This window comes from Diceros bicornis, chromosome 7, assembly GCF_020826845.1.
Source record: "Diceros bicornis minor isolate mBicDic1 chromosome 7, mDicBic1.mat.cur, whole genome shotgun sequence".
Taxonomy (NCBI): Eukaryota; Metazoa; Chordata; class Mammalia; order Perissodactyla; family Rhinocerotidae; genus Diceros; species Diceros bicornis.
In genome coordinates this window covers 48034037-48048666 of record NC_080746.1, presented here as the reverse complement: position 1 = coordinate 48048666, position 14630 = coordinate 48034037, and the positions used below count along the sequence as shown (strand labels likewise).

At 36.2% G+C, this 14630-nt stretch overlaps 1 protein-coding gene across 8 annotated transcripts in view; it reads right to left on the bottom strand.

The window, feature by feature from the left end:
- The window catches only part of DLG2 (discs large MAGUK scaffold protein 2), a 1867373-nt gene that overhangs the window by 724490 nt on the left and 1128253 nt on the right, over nt 1–14630 (bottom strand). For 5 of the 8 annotated variants that reach the window (XM_058545486.1, XM_058545488.1, XM_058545489.1 and 2 more), the window contains exon 1: nt 10457–10765. The exons of the other annotated variants lie outside the window; for them this stretch is intronic. In XM_058545486.1, the coding sequence (XP_058401469.1) occupies nt 10457–10765 (309 nt within the window). Of the gene's footprint in view, nt 1–10456; nt 10766–14630 lie in introns of those variants that run through there. 8 annotated transcript variants of the gene reach the window in all.

Genomic DNA, 14630 nt, shown 5'->3' with positions numbered 1-14630 from the left:
AAAGCCTAAAACATTGCAACTAAGTGCAATGATATGTCTCATAGAGAACAAATAAAATAGACCAGAGAAATGAATGATCAGTGTGCAAATAGAATCAAAAAGTGTTTTATAACATTGTCTTCCCAATCTGTCAGAAGCAGATATATTTGCTAATCATTCTAAAATGTAATATAAATCTAGAAATTTATGTAGTTTTAAATTTAGTTCATTATTTTAAAGAAAAAAGTACTTATTGAAAAACTATAACAATCAATGTTGACCACTAACTAAATAGCACAGCCTATCAGAATAAAGTGCAAATCTGTTTAATTACGGATTTTTAATGTGGTGGTGCCAACTACTGTACTCTGACCACTTCTATTTAATGATGAAAATGATGGAGAAAAAGGTCATGCAGTCTACAATAGATTGTACAGAAACTAATTATAAAATAATATTTCATGACATTATTTCAACCTTCTAGAGAATAAGAGACTCCTAAACTAGACAAAGAAACTGTGTAGAATCAGATTTTTTCTGGTCGTTCTCTCAAAGTACAGTACTGTACCTTTTATCATTGAACAGCATGACCCACTTGAATACAGAACCTAATTTCTGAACAGTGATCCCAATATTTTAACAGCAGAATAAGAATCTGAGTCAAACTAAAAACAAAACAAATAAACAAAACAATAAATCTATGTTAACAACTTTTTATTACAATCTGTTATTAAATAGAGCTACTATAAGGATAGAAGACGCCACTCTTGATCTTAAGGCACTTGTGTAATTAGTAATAATAATAACTACAAATCAAATTCAAAACTGATTAAGTACCTTTATATATAAGGCCCTGTGCTAATACTCATTCAGCAATCAAGAACACTTTATTGATCTACTGCTGCATGCTGGGTAATAGGGAAACAAAGGTAAATAAACTGGTTGTGCTCTAATGGAATTCAGCTTAGTGGAGCAGATAGATAGTTATTCATAACTGTGATACGATGTGATAGGTAAACTGTGCAGTGCACGGTAACCAGCTAGACATAAATGTATAGAAGACACAGTCTCTCCTCTCCACAGCCACAGATGCAGCTGAGAAGTCTGGGTCCAAATATATAATTTAATGATGCTACAAAAATTGTCACAAAAAGGTGATTGGAGAGTTAGCTACTGTGAATTAGGCTCTAAGCTGGGCATATGTGGAATCTCTCACTCTCTAATCAGGAGGCTGAGAAGGAAACGACTAATCACAATACAAGGTAATATGCTAATTGTGCAGAACATCATGTTAAGTAGAGGTTTTGTGAGCTAAAATGGAGTGGAAAGGATTAAAGAGGAGGCTGTGCTTGAACCAGGTCTTTAAAAAGTGGATACGCTTTGTTAGGCAGAATGGGACATTCTATCAGAAGGAAATGGAAAGTTGGTAGCCTCCTGCAGAGGTTGGCAAACTTTTTCTATAAAGGGCTACATAGTAAATATTTTAGGACTTTCTGGCCCTACAGTCTGTATTACAACTACTCAACTTTGCCACTGCAGCACAAGAGTAGCCATAGACAATACGTCAACTAATAAGTATGGATGTGTTCCAATAAAATTTTATTTATAGATAGTATAATTTGAATTTCATATAATTTTCATGTCATGAATTATTATTCTTTTTATTTTTTTCAGCTATTAAAAAATATAAAAAAACATTCTTAGCTCATTGGCTATACAAAAACAGGTAGCAGGTTGGATTTGACCAACAGGCTATACTTGGCTGACTTCTGGTCTAGTTGGAAGGTAAGATAAACACACACACAAGTAATGATGCACAAAACAATATCAAATATCTGAACCAGTGGTTCTCAATTCTATCAGACCCAACCTTTCCATTTTATGTTTTGTAATACCTTCCTTTCTCCATCTGAAATGAAATTCATAGATAATACAACTGCCTACACATACTTTTTTATATATACAACTTAACTGAAGTAAAAGGAGAAAGACAAGAAAGCATTTTATATTAAAATAATATGTTTTCAAGGGTAATCTGTGAGTTCAACTATACTAGACAATGTAATGAAATAGTCAAATGCTTACAGATACTTATAATGAATAAATCTAGATTTAAATGCAGTAAAGAGACCAGATATCATTTCTTATAAGAAGCACAGGAAAAGAGAAAGAATAGACATATGATGGATCCTAGACTGAAAGTCAGTGTTAGAAGAGGTAATAACACATCGTTTGTATATAAGAGATCAAAGGAAATAACTTTAGTTGAAATACAGATAATCTAACAAGATTGCTGATAGGTGAAGCAGCAAAAGTAAAAATGTCATATTTTTGCAAATAAAATTGCTCTTATTTATAACTTTGGTGCCAAAATAATTTCCTGTTTTATATAGGGCAGGCCAGAAAGGAAGTTATCTCTCTCTGTTTATCTATCTATCATCTCTCTATCTCTGTCTCTTTATCTCTATTTGGAATTCCTCCATATGTAAAGGTATACATTTGCTTTCTAGTGCTTCAAAGACCTTGGAACTCTATCCTTTGATAAAAAATGGGGAACAGGAAATGGATGCAAAAAAAAACAACCCAGCCACCTAAGAGTTTACAGGGAAATTGAGTGTAGAAGACCTTTGGGACAATATCAAAGTAATATAGAAAAAACAGAAAACTCTAAAATAAACAATTTCAGATAAGTTTCACAAAATAGATTTCTTATCATGTGGTAAAATATTTTAAAAATTAATATATGGTATGGCAATTAAATGAAATATTTTTAAAACAAACTTATTGGGCTGGCCCCGTGGCTTAGCGTTTAAGTGCGCGTGCTCTGCTACTGGCAGCCCAGGTTTGGATCCCGGGCGCCACCGACGCACCACTTCTCTGGCCATGCTGAGGCTGCATCCCACATACAGCAACTAGAAGGATGTGCAACTATGACATACAACTATCTACTGGGCCTTTGGGGAAAAAAAGGAGGAAGATTGGCAATAGATGTTAGCTCAGAGCCGGTCTTCCTCAGCAAAAAGAGGAGGATTAGCACGGATGTTAGCTCAGGGCTGATCTTCCTCACAAAAAAAAAAAATAAAATAAAACAAACTTATTAATGAAATTTGGTGAAATCATTGTATTTCGTGTGTTTCTACCAGTTCAAAACCTTTGTTTCTATATCTATTAGAAGGATCCTCAAGTCTCTTCAATTACGTAGTTGCGCGTGACATTTACAGATGTAGACTGATACAGCAGAGGGGTATCAGCAACACAAATACCAGGAGCAGCAGCACTGCTGTAAGGATGGGATTTTCCAGAATGGGGATCAACTCCTGATAAAATTCCTAACAGAACAGAGTACAATAATTCCTTCATTTACACAGGAGTTACATTCCTAGAATATTTAATGATTATTAAATCCTTGCAGAAAATACCTTGTAATGGAATACTACTCAGCCATAAAAAACATGAAATCTTGCCATTTGTGACAACATGGATGGAATTTGAGGGCATTTTGCTAAGTGAAATAAGTCAGATGGAGAAAGCCAAATACTGTATGATTTCACTCATATGTGAAACATAAAAACAACAAACAAATACACGGATATAGAGTACAGACTGGTAGTTACCAGAGGGCAAGCAGGGAGGGGAAAACGCTAAAGGGGTAAAGGGGCACATGTGTATGGTGATGGATGGCAATAAGACTTTAGGTGGTGAACACGATGTAGTCTACACAGAAATTGAAATCTAGTGATGTATATTTGGAATTTATATAATGTTATAAACCAATGTTACCACAATAAAAAATTAATGTAAAAAAAGTAAAACAATTTGATTTTAGGCTTACAAAATTATAAACTTAAAAAACATCTTCATTAATATCCAGTGGAATCTTAAAAGTTGTGTAGTACATGGGGTAATTCTTTGTAGTGCAGGACTGCTCTGCACATTCTAGGGCATTTAGCATCTTTGGCCCCCTTCTAAATGCCAGTATTACCTCCTAATCATCATCAATACATAAGTACTTTCATGCATTTCTAAAATGACTTCTAGTGGCTCTTCTCGCTCCTTATCTCCTTGGGGACTCTGGTCTGAATTATGAGATAATAGAAATTAGGTTTACGTAACTTTTTATATAACGTTCAACATTGCATTATCAACAAATTGCATTCTTAATTTTCTGTCAGTAATTATGCTTCATGAAGATGAGCACATAAGCGCTAAGAGAGGGAAGGCAGCTTGAAACAGTAAAAAGAGAACTTAATTCTGAGTTCAAAGATATGGACCAATTCTGCCACAAACTGAATGACCTTGAGCAAATCTTTTAACTTTTCTAGGCTTTAGGTTCTCCTTTGAAAAATACATTAGATAACCTCTCAATTCCCATCCAGTTCTGACATAATTATAAAGCATCTATATGCCTTTGGGAAATTAAAATAGTGGAATAGAGTAGAGTAACGAATGGAGGAGAATAAAATCAGGTAAGACAATATTTGTAACAAATCAAAGAGTATCAGGAAAAGTAAGAGGACAGACCATGGAGATAGTGGTATTAAAGAGGTATTTGATTCTTGGCATGACAGATACACAGGTAGGTAGTGTATGAAATTCACAAACGTTCAGCAATGTGAGATGATGCTCTTGGACTTAACACAAACAATGTCTACATGTACTTTTTATTTTATATTTATATTAAGTTTGCAATACCTGGTTCCCAATTCCTTACCATAAATGTTGCAAGATTGAATCCAATTTGCAAATAACCACGATTATGATGTCTTTCTAAGAGCCAGTGTCAGTGCTGTGGGAATTGACTCCAACTACTTCACATCAGCACAGTTCCTTGATCAGAGAGGGAAGGGCTCTTTAGGCCTGACCAACTCAGGGTTCCTGAGCTCAGAAAATGAGGCAGAATGGGGAAATGCAGGATTCTGCTAGGGGTGCCAGTCATCTCAACCATGTAAAACACTCCAATCCCTTCAGGAAATTTCCTGTTAAAATAGATAATTAAAGAAGTCTCTGGGGGTATTCAATCTTGCAGTGTACCTCAAAATAGGCCTTTCTGTAAGACATGGTGAAAAGGGTAAGGGGGTCATATAGATCTACATTTGAAACTAATTCTGCCCTTACCAGATGTGCCATCGTGAGCAAGTTACCTTTAGCCTCAATTTCCACATCTGTAAAATGGGGATTACAATACCATTCTTTTGGTGGTGTTGGGAGAATTCAAAATGACTAATGTTAAAGCCCCCAGCACAGTGCCTCACACATTGTGGCTATTGCAAGGATTCAATACATAATGTCATCTTGACTCTTTTCTTTCCCATCCTCTGTACTTTGCCTCTACTTGTCTTGCCCTAGATATAATGCTCTACTGATGTCAAAGTCCAGAAGCAAGGTCTCCAGGAAGGCTCACCAGCTACAGGTCTGCCCAAAGAACGCCTAGACCTTTAATTCCTTCTGCAATATCTTTTAGTCTCTTCTGTTTCCCTGGTCTAGGGGCAGCTGGTGTTTTCCAGGGACTAAAAAGTCTTATTCTTTGGTAAGGGGCACTCTTTCTGGAAGGAGTCAGTAGAAGCAGCCACAGAGCTAAAATAAGCTGTCAGATTTTTCTGGCTGGGCATAAGGTGAGTTTGAGATTTCAGCCTAAGGCAACTCTCCTTCTCAGACTAAAAATTGCTCTGCACTCAAGTTGCTGCAAACTACTGTTTGTGGAGGAGCTGCAAAGAGACTGTTAGGGAAGATTTACAGTTTGGCTAAATACTTCAAATGCAGTTGTTCTAGCAGGATGTTGCTGAGAAAATCTTCTAACATCACCTATCTTTGAATACAAGCTAATGGGAATGCTATTTCGACAACACAATTCTATTTTACGTGCTTTTTTTTTTAGTGTGCTCTGAGAACCCTGAAGGACTAAATGTCACCCCATCTTCATGTGGTATTGTGCCAAATGTTTCTGGACAGTTGCCTAGCCTAACCTTCATCGTTATAAGTAAGACATCAGAAAATTCAGTGGACAAGCTAGAAATTCTAATGAAAGACCACAATACTGATAACTGGTTTGACGAATAATAAGCTCTTCAGGTTAAAAAAAATAATGTGGGTATCACTAGTAATCATAAATATCTTTTTTTTAACTAAACAATTCCTGAGTTCTAAGTGCCATGCTGGGCTCTTTCTAAAGAGTACTTTCAATTCTTCTTACGTTTTTCTGCAACATGATTTTATCATCCTAAGTTTTACAGAGGAGATAAACGAGTTTTAAAGAAGTTAAGCGAGTGAGGTCACACAGAGCCAATAAGTTCAAACTTAGGATTGTCTGGCTCTGAAGTATAAATCCTCATCAAAGTGCTTCCCATTAATTAATGGGTATCAGTTGACAGAGTCACAGAGTATTAGTATTGGAAGAGATATGGAGGTTCATTTACGGAAAACCAGTTTTCTTAGAACCAGAGGAGCTGAGGCCCAGAGGGTTCATTGACCATGAAGCCTAACACAGAGAGAGTGGCAGAGCAGGCACTCGAATCCCGCAGTGACTCCACGCTGCCAACTCAATGGAGTCCTCATCAAGGCCCACCAGGCTTTCTGTGACCAATCCCTGCCCGCCTCTCCATGGGCAGATAGAACTATGAGCCGTTCCACACAGGCACCAGGGTGTTACATGTGTTTCTGGTTTTATTTTTGCTCAAAAAGCATTTCTCTCTTTGTCTACTTGATAAACACAAATTTTTTCAAGATTCAATTCAATTCAGCCCAAGTACCACTACCTCTACGAAATCTTCACTGATTCACCTCTCTTCTCTTCCCAGAAAATCAGGTATAATGAATTAATGAAGAGGTTAATAATAGCCAACTTTTATTGTGGACTTATTATTCATTCATTCCTTCATTCCACAAATATTTATTGAGCTTATACTATGTATAAGCACTGTGCTAAGTGTTTTATGTATTATGTTACTCATTCCTCACCACAATCCTATGAGTTAGGTACTATTTTTATCCTCATTTTACAAAACAGGAAATCCAGGCTATAAGAGAGGCAGCATCTTTTATTTAAAAAAAAAAAAAAGGGACTATCTTGCACTCTTACTCCTCTGTGGTCCCTCTGTATGCCAAATATACATTTACTATGGAATTTGCAGCACTCCATGGAGCCTTGTGTCACTTCCAAATTGTGATTTATGATGACATAATTCTGTGTATATAATGATATATTTGCTAAATATTACATACCATTGTAGGCCGTACAGTCCATAATGGTAGGGGTAGTATCTACTTTGTTTACTATTATATTCACAGGGCTAATACAGTGGCACATAGTAGGCACTCAGGAAATGATAGTGAATAAACAAATGAAGAATGAATGAGTGAAGAATAGATGCATAGAACTCTGGTTTCTGAGTCTCTGCTGTTCTGTGCTGCCTCCTCAGATCAGTCTGCACTGGGGAGAAATGCCACATAAGCAATGATGGATATGTTTTTTTCACAAGGCCGACATTATTATCCTAGATGTGCATTCTAGAATTGACTTCTGGATACTATAATTTTCCATTTTCTTACCTATTATTATGGTTATATTAATTCTACAGACCCAAATGGAGTGAAAACTTATTTGAGACAGGACAGAAGCTGTTTTTCAGTCCTGCTAAGGAACAACATAATGACAGAGTCCTGTTAGTACACAGCACCCCAAATAACAGGATTTTGGCAAAGAGCCTTGGGAGGAACTCAAGTCATTACCATGGCCCTCCATTATAGCAGCCGGAAATCACACTGCTGATTTCCACGTAATACAGCAAATATCTCTGAGGGCAAGATCCCAGCTTCCAGACACTTAACAGCCCTCAGGGACATTCTGTACCACATGTGGGTCCCTAGGCTAGTCTAAAACATGCACTTTCCTTCTTTCTGCTTTATCAAGGATTCTAATGTTTAGTATCATTAGCCTCCATCCTTTGTTTTACAATATTTCGTAGGATATCTCTTGCTAATATAAAGGGTAAAAATAGAATCATAAATTCTCAAAACAGACTTAGTTTTAATGGACACATATTCATACATACTTTCATGCTTTTGTTTTTGTGAGAGTTTACATGGGCGTATAGTACTTACACATGTCCGTATATTTCAAATATTAGATATATTCTATAGATGTATATATAAATGAATATAGATATATATACATATATCAGCATTTTTGAATATCTATCAGAAGGATAGGAAATATATACTTTATAGAGAGAGAATGAAAAATTCTTTGTAAGAACAAGCTACTTTTTTGTAAGAACAAGGACGTTCTAGGTGAGAAAAGAATAATATAGAACTTTAATTTTTATATGTGTGTATGTATATGCATGTATACATTACATATACTCATATATACATAAAAATATGTTAATATATGAAAGTAATTAGGTATTATAGAGATATTTAAATACATATATTAAAATCTAGGCACATATGTATATATAGACACATTTAAAAATTATTCAACATAATATATTTGAAAAGGTAAGGAGTGGGGTGAAGGGAGAGTTTGATCAATCTAGCATAGCCCTTTTATAAGACTGAGATGGTAAAAGGGTGAAAGGATCTGGTAACAGAAGAGTGTCACAAAATAGAGAACCCTAAAAGATATGGTATTGTAGCTCCAATATTTGGGGATCACTGTTCTTCCTAGCCAATAATGAAGTACATGTGAATAAGAGAGAAAATGTATAGAAATGTGTATGTAAAAGAATAATGGGAGATGGTGGCTGCCTCAATTTATTGCTTTCTCATATGTCACTGGATCTTTCATTATCAGTGCAGAGAGTCTATTTCAAGCCATTAAAGCATTAAGTAGCTATATATTTAAGGCAAGTAGGAGGCTGACTTTGTTAAAAACCAAATAAGGGAAAAGTTTGCCTTGGTTGACGAAAAATGTACCAAGATTTTTAGAGCATGGTTATCAAAAGGCAGTATTAGAAATTTTGGTTTGGGAAATTATCATTTATGAAATGAAAGTTTATTACATCTTAGATAACAAGAATTGTAACAATAAAGCAAGTTTGCTTATTCCACTCTGTGCAAAAACCAGAAGCTAGATGTGAGTTTGTCTTCTTTGCCTATGAGAGCCTTGAGAATTTAGCGTAATCACTACAGAGATATAGGTTAAAGACATATAAACACATGTATTTGTGAAAGAATATATATTTCAAAATTGTCAAGACTGTTTATTCAGTTTGGAATTCATTCTAATTTTAAAAAATAACTGAGTTTTCAAATGTTAGGCTCTATTTCAAACTGAACCAGTTTAATACTAAAATGACAACATAGTCTTGATTTAAATCAAGATGCTGAGAGGTATGATGTTAATGTACCAAAAGCCATATATGTAATGTATGTAACTATATCATTAAGATCTAGTAGCATATGATATTCTTGGAAGTACTTTTTTTAAAAACTAATATTAAAATTGGAATGTTCTCTACACTTCTCGGATCATAGCATTTTACTTGTGATCAATATCCACTTCTCAATTATGCTAAAATCATATTAAAATCAAGAAAGGATTATTTTCTGCAAACATAGCTTTTCTCTTTTCAATACACATTTAAAAACATTGTTCTGTATTTATGACAGTGACTACAGGTGCATTTTATTTATATTTTACAGCATATACTGGAAGTTGTTTTCCTTCTTCTGGTTGGAGGCAGAAAAAAATGAGCCAATTTCATTCCTGGTAAAATGCTAGTAGCTGGGGCAAGAACAAGCTAGGAACCAAATTAAGGGAATCTGCACATCTGCTTCAGAAAGCATTACAGGAGAAAGAGAGTTATAGTTTTTAATATAAATAACTTTATTGCCTCTCTAATAATAAAGGAAATGTTTCATTATTTTATTCTGGATATTATCATCCTCTAGCTTACTCCCAATTATTTCTTTTGTTTGTAAAATGAATTATTTAGTATAAACAAATTTTATTCTCCATTACTGAAAAGGTATATACAGTATTACAAGAGTAAAATTAGGATAGCATGCTTCAAATCACTACTTTCCATAGCTGAAGAAATAGATGTTTTTATCGTTAAAGAGAAGGAAAGTATCTGATTAAAGTTCATTTTCTCTCTCTTCCTTAAAAAAAGACAAAAAACAGAAAAAACCCAGACTAGGCAGAATAAAAAATCTAACACTGATTAAAAGTAAATGTGCTGCTAAAAGACTATGATGTACAAAAGTAAAATCATCTGAGGACTAGACAAGTTGAACTTGGGGAAAAGTCCCTGAAAGAAACTGAGCACAGCATCCCTGGACTTTCACAGGACACCCAGAGGTGAGAGCCTACAAATACCTGTGAAAATGACAGATTTTCTTGGCCTACCATTTTTCCAAACTGACGTACCCCATCAGCAAGGAGGACTCAGCAAAGTTTCCAAACCACGCTAACCTCACACAACTTGCTCTCAGTTTCTTCCGATACTCAAGGGAAAGTTATAACGAAAAGGCTCACCTGTGCTGGGCTGAACCAACCATGTGGGCAGGCACAACGCTCCCCACAAGTCCCTTTGCCCTTGGAGCTCGTCTTGTGGGGGCTTTTCCGCACACTGTCCCACAAGGTGACCAGCTTGGTCCTGCTTGAAGCTGGGCCCCCCGGTCCTGAGGACGGCATGGTCTGAGAATTGTACCCGAGCCCCTGAGGGCTCCTCTGCCAGCCACAAGCGCAGTGGGCATCCCTGATCAGTGTGGGTGCACTCCTGCCGGCATCCATCCCATCAGACCCCCGGCTGCAGCTGTGTTGCTTGGTGAGGTATGCATTCATACTGCACTGATGCCTACTCTTTCCTTTGGTCAGCTCTGCACAGGAATGTCTCCTCCCTCACACCCCTTCCTTCCAGGCAGTTGTAAAAGTCTTTTTTTCCTCCCGTGGATCCCTCTGTATCTTTGACAGCTGCTATAAGCAGTGCATCGTGGGAGCAGTGGGAGCAGCGAGAGCAGCTCCGCACAGCATTATCTGCGGGCTGGTAGCTCTTTGTCAATAGATGACTCAACTCACAGAGCAACTTGACAGTATCCCTGCTCTAGGCAGAAGCAATCAATGCTCCACACAGCTGGGCTACAAGACTGTACACCGTGTTACAAACCCTTTTTGGATGGAGCCCCACAGTAAAGAGTACTCTTTGCAGTTTGGCATTCTGGCTTTTCCCTCTCCTAGCTGATCCCCACACAAAATACAGACCTCAGGAACGAGAGCTTCTTATCAGACTAGCAGGACCCTTCTTTCCAGAAAGGATGCATCTAGGCTGAAACAATATAGCATAAGCAATTTAAAATGATGTGAAAGTTAACCTGTAAAGGAATTTCCAACATTTACGAGAATCACTTATCTAGGGAGATATTTCCCAAGACACAGACCAAATCATGAGGTAACTAAAGAGCATCAATATTAACTCTAAAGAAAACCAATTCCTTTAGAAAAATCAGTGCGATCACAGCATTATACTAGAGTCCTTTAAAATTTGGAAGTTTAATTTGCTTTAGTTTATGCTTATATATTATAATCCAAACATATATTATTTATACTATGAATGATTATTAATTCTTTCTGATTCAAAATAAAGCAATTTTCAAAGTTCAAAACTAATGGGTTGGCTTATTTTAACACAGTGTTTTTCCTTACCTCAAATTATTCTGAGGATTTCCTTTCAAATACTTTACCACAACAAATACATTCACCACAGAGAGAGTCTGCATTTTAAAGTGAAAGACACATCCAATTCTGCCATCCAGTATTTTGGCTTCCAAAGACAGAATTTTCAAATTCTTTCACTGAAAAATGAGTGAAATCTATCCAATTTAAAGCAATTGCCTTCCAAAGAGGACATGATTGTCTTAAAATTTTAGTATGATTGCAGAAGCCACACATAGTATTTTCAGCAAAGGGAAAGGCTAATTACTACAGCATTTAGAATTTTTATTCTGTTTGAAAGTTTCCATATCTGTTGCCAAAATGTCTATCTTTATCACATATCCCTAAGGAAATAATTTTGGTTCAACTGGGAAGCAAGCTGCCGTCTCTGCAGCACCAAACAAAGATGATATAATCCCAGGATATAATTATTTTACCTATTGACCATCAGGTGCCATCAGATCCACCTTCTCAGTGGACTGACCAGGTACTGGGGCAGTGTAGACCTCATTTCTAACTGAGTTTTCAAAGTTCTTATTTCAAAGGCCAGTGTTATAACATATTCTACATTTCAACACTAGAACTCCCTGGATAAGTCATTGTTATGCATAAAAATTCTGAAAGGAAGGAGCAGGATCTTGTCTTTCTGTGTATCTCCACAACAGGGTCCTTTCCCAAATTCTGCACAAGGCATTGATTTAAGTACTTTGTTTGGCATAGTGGGCATTCAAAACACCTTTGCTAAATAATAATGACCCATATGTGTAAGTTCAAAGGGCAGGCCCTTGTCTGTTATCGACCATTTTTTTCCCAAGCACCTAGCATACTGCCTGCCCAGCACATAGGAAGCTTATGATAAACACATTCTTTTGGATGGATGAATGGATGGTTGGGTGGATGTGTAAACAGAAGGAAAGGGTAGAGGGACACAGGAGTTGACTAACACTTTTTGAAAATAATATTTAATTCATTAATGATACAAAAACATAAACTATTCCTTTAAGGTTAGCTTCAGTGCTGGTTTTGGGATGTTAAACAAATTTGCCAGAAAAAAAAATGAAGACTTGAACTTTTGGGCAGAAATAACAATGGCATTAATGGTCTTTCTTCCTGAAAGAGAATCAAAGAGTCAAGACCAACACCTAAAAACAGTAAAATTGAGGCAAATAGATCATCATATGACCCTCAGTGGGAAAAAGGCAGAAAATCATCTCTCTCTCTCTCTCTCATTTTTTACGCTGGATCAAAGGATAACGCCTGAAAGAACTGCTGGGTCAAATAAAGCCCTGGAAAACTTCATATTTGTCTGGTGTCACCATGACGCATGGCTATACAGCAGGACTTGATGTGATATGGCAATACCATCACCGCCAAATGAGAATGTCAGGAAGTGATAAGTTTGGCTCTCTCCAATCTTATCCCACCATAGATGCTTCTCTCTAGTTTTCAGGGAGATATCGCTCAAAGGTCCAATGGCATCTTCAGGGAACACATGCCTTGTTCTCACCCCTTTGCCTCTCAAGTATAAGAATCAATCTGCAGAGGGGTAAGTCAGTGTGAATCCCTTACAATTTTGTAATGGCACATGCAGCTTACAGCAAGACAGAAAATTTCCTGGCTGGGCACTACTCAAAGATATTATAAATCTTCATAGGGACCTAAATATGTTATGAATGGGTTGTTTGGAATGAGCTATTTCTTCCCAAAACAAGAACAATAGAATTACTGTTTCAATAACCTCAGCCTGTCATTTCTATATAGATTAAAATATATCATACATTTCATAACTAATGTTACTTTTCTTCAAAGATCTTAAAGACCGTAACAAACTTTCGTTAAACTTATTACAAGACTATATTGAAATTATTCTTTTATTTTAATACATGTAAAATAATTCCAGCCTTCTCCTCTCACCCCCCAATTTTTTTCTTTTCAAACATGACATTTGGTTTTCCAAGTCTGAGGACAGACCACTAAAACAGATAAATATGTCCAACTAGCCCACTGTACTATGAGACAGACCTACTAATTAAAGATAATTCAATTTGAACAACTGTAATTGGACAATTGTAATGACCATGAGAAGACATGCAATTCTGGCCGAACAAGAATTAGTGGTGCACAAGTACACATCCTACTTATCATTGTGATTTAACATGGGCAGATGGTGCACAGGGCAATTCCTAGATGAGATATATCTTATTGACTTCTCTTTGACCTGGCACTGACTCTATAGAACAACCACTAGTTTTAAAGCTGGGGCTTAAAACTAATATCCTGGCTTCATTTGTTTAATAGAAAAATAAACAGCAAAGACAAATTACTAAATAAATTGTACTGCACTAAAACACCATGCAGATTTTTTTCCAGATAAAATTTCCTTCAAGCACTCTATGCATATGGGAAATGAAAATATTAATTACAAAAGAAGAGCTAAGTGCTTGCTAAAGGATGACTGGGTAGCAGAAGCCCTTTAGCAGCTACAAGTGATGTGCTAAATAATCATAAAATGGAGGAAAGTATTAGATACAATTTCTCTTGATTTGAAAAGTGTATACAGTCCATTCCTGTGACTGCAAAGACTAGCGATGTTATAAATGCTAACAAATTAATATTCCTCTACATCTAATAACCTTCAGCCTAGGGCAATCTCCAGATTCAAGCACATTTACCTTTCAAAATAAGACAGAACCAAGAATATTTCAAGATTTTTAGGCTCTAAAATTATTTTCAAAATACTTAAACCAATTTAATCATAAATCTTATGAGGAAAAGACAAGCAGGAATTACAGTGTGGAAGGACACATGCCTAATTGCCATAGAGATTTCACCTGGACAGAGGATTTCATAGGTAGTAGAAACATTTTTAAAATGTCCCAAATTCTCACTACTATACTTGTATTTGGGTGGGTGTTGGTGGGGAGGGGATTAATCTGAATTAACGAAAAGGCTGAACTGTAAAATGGTTTTCAAAAAATGCAGATTTACTACATTCTAA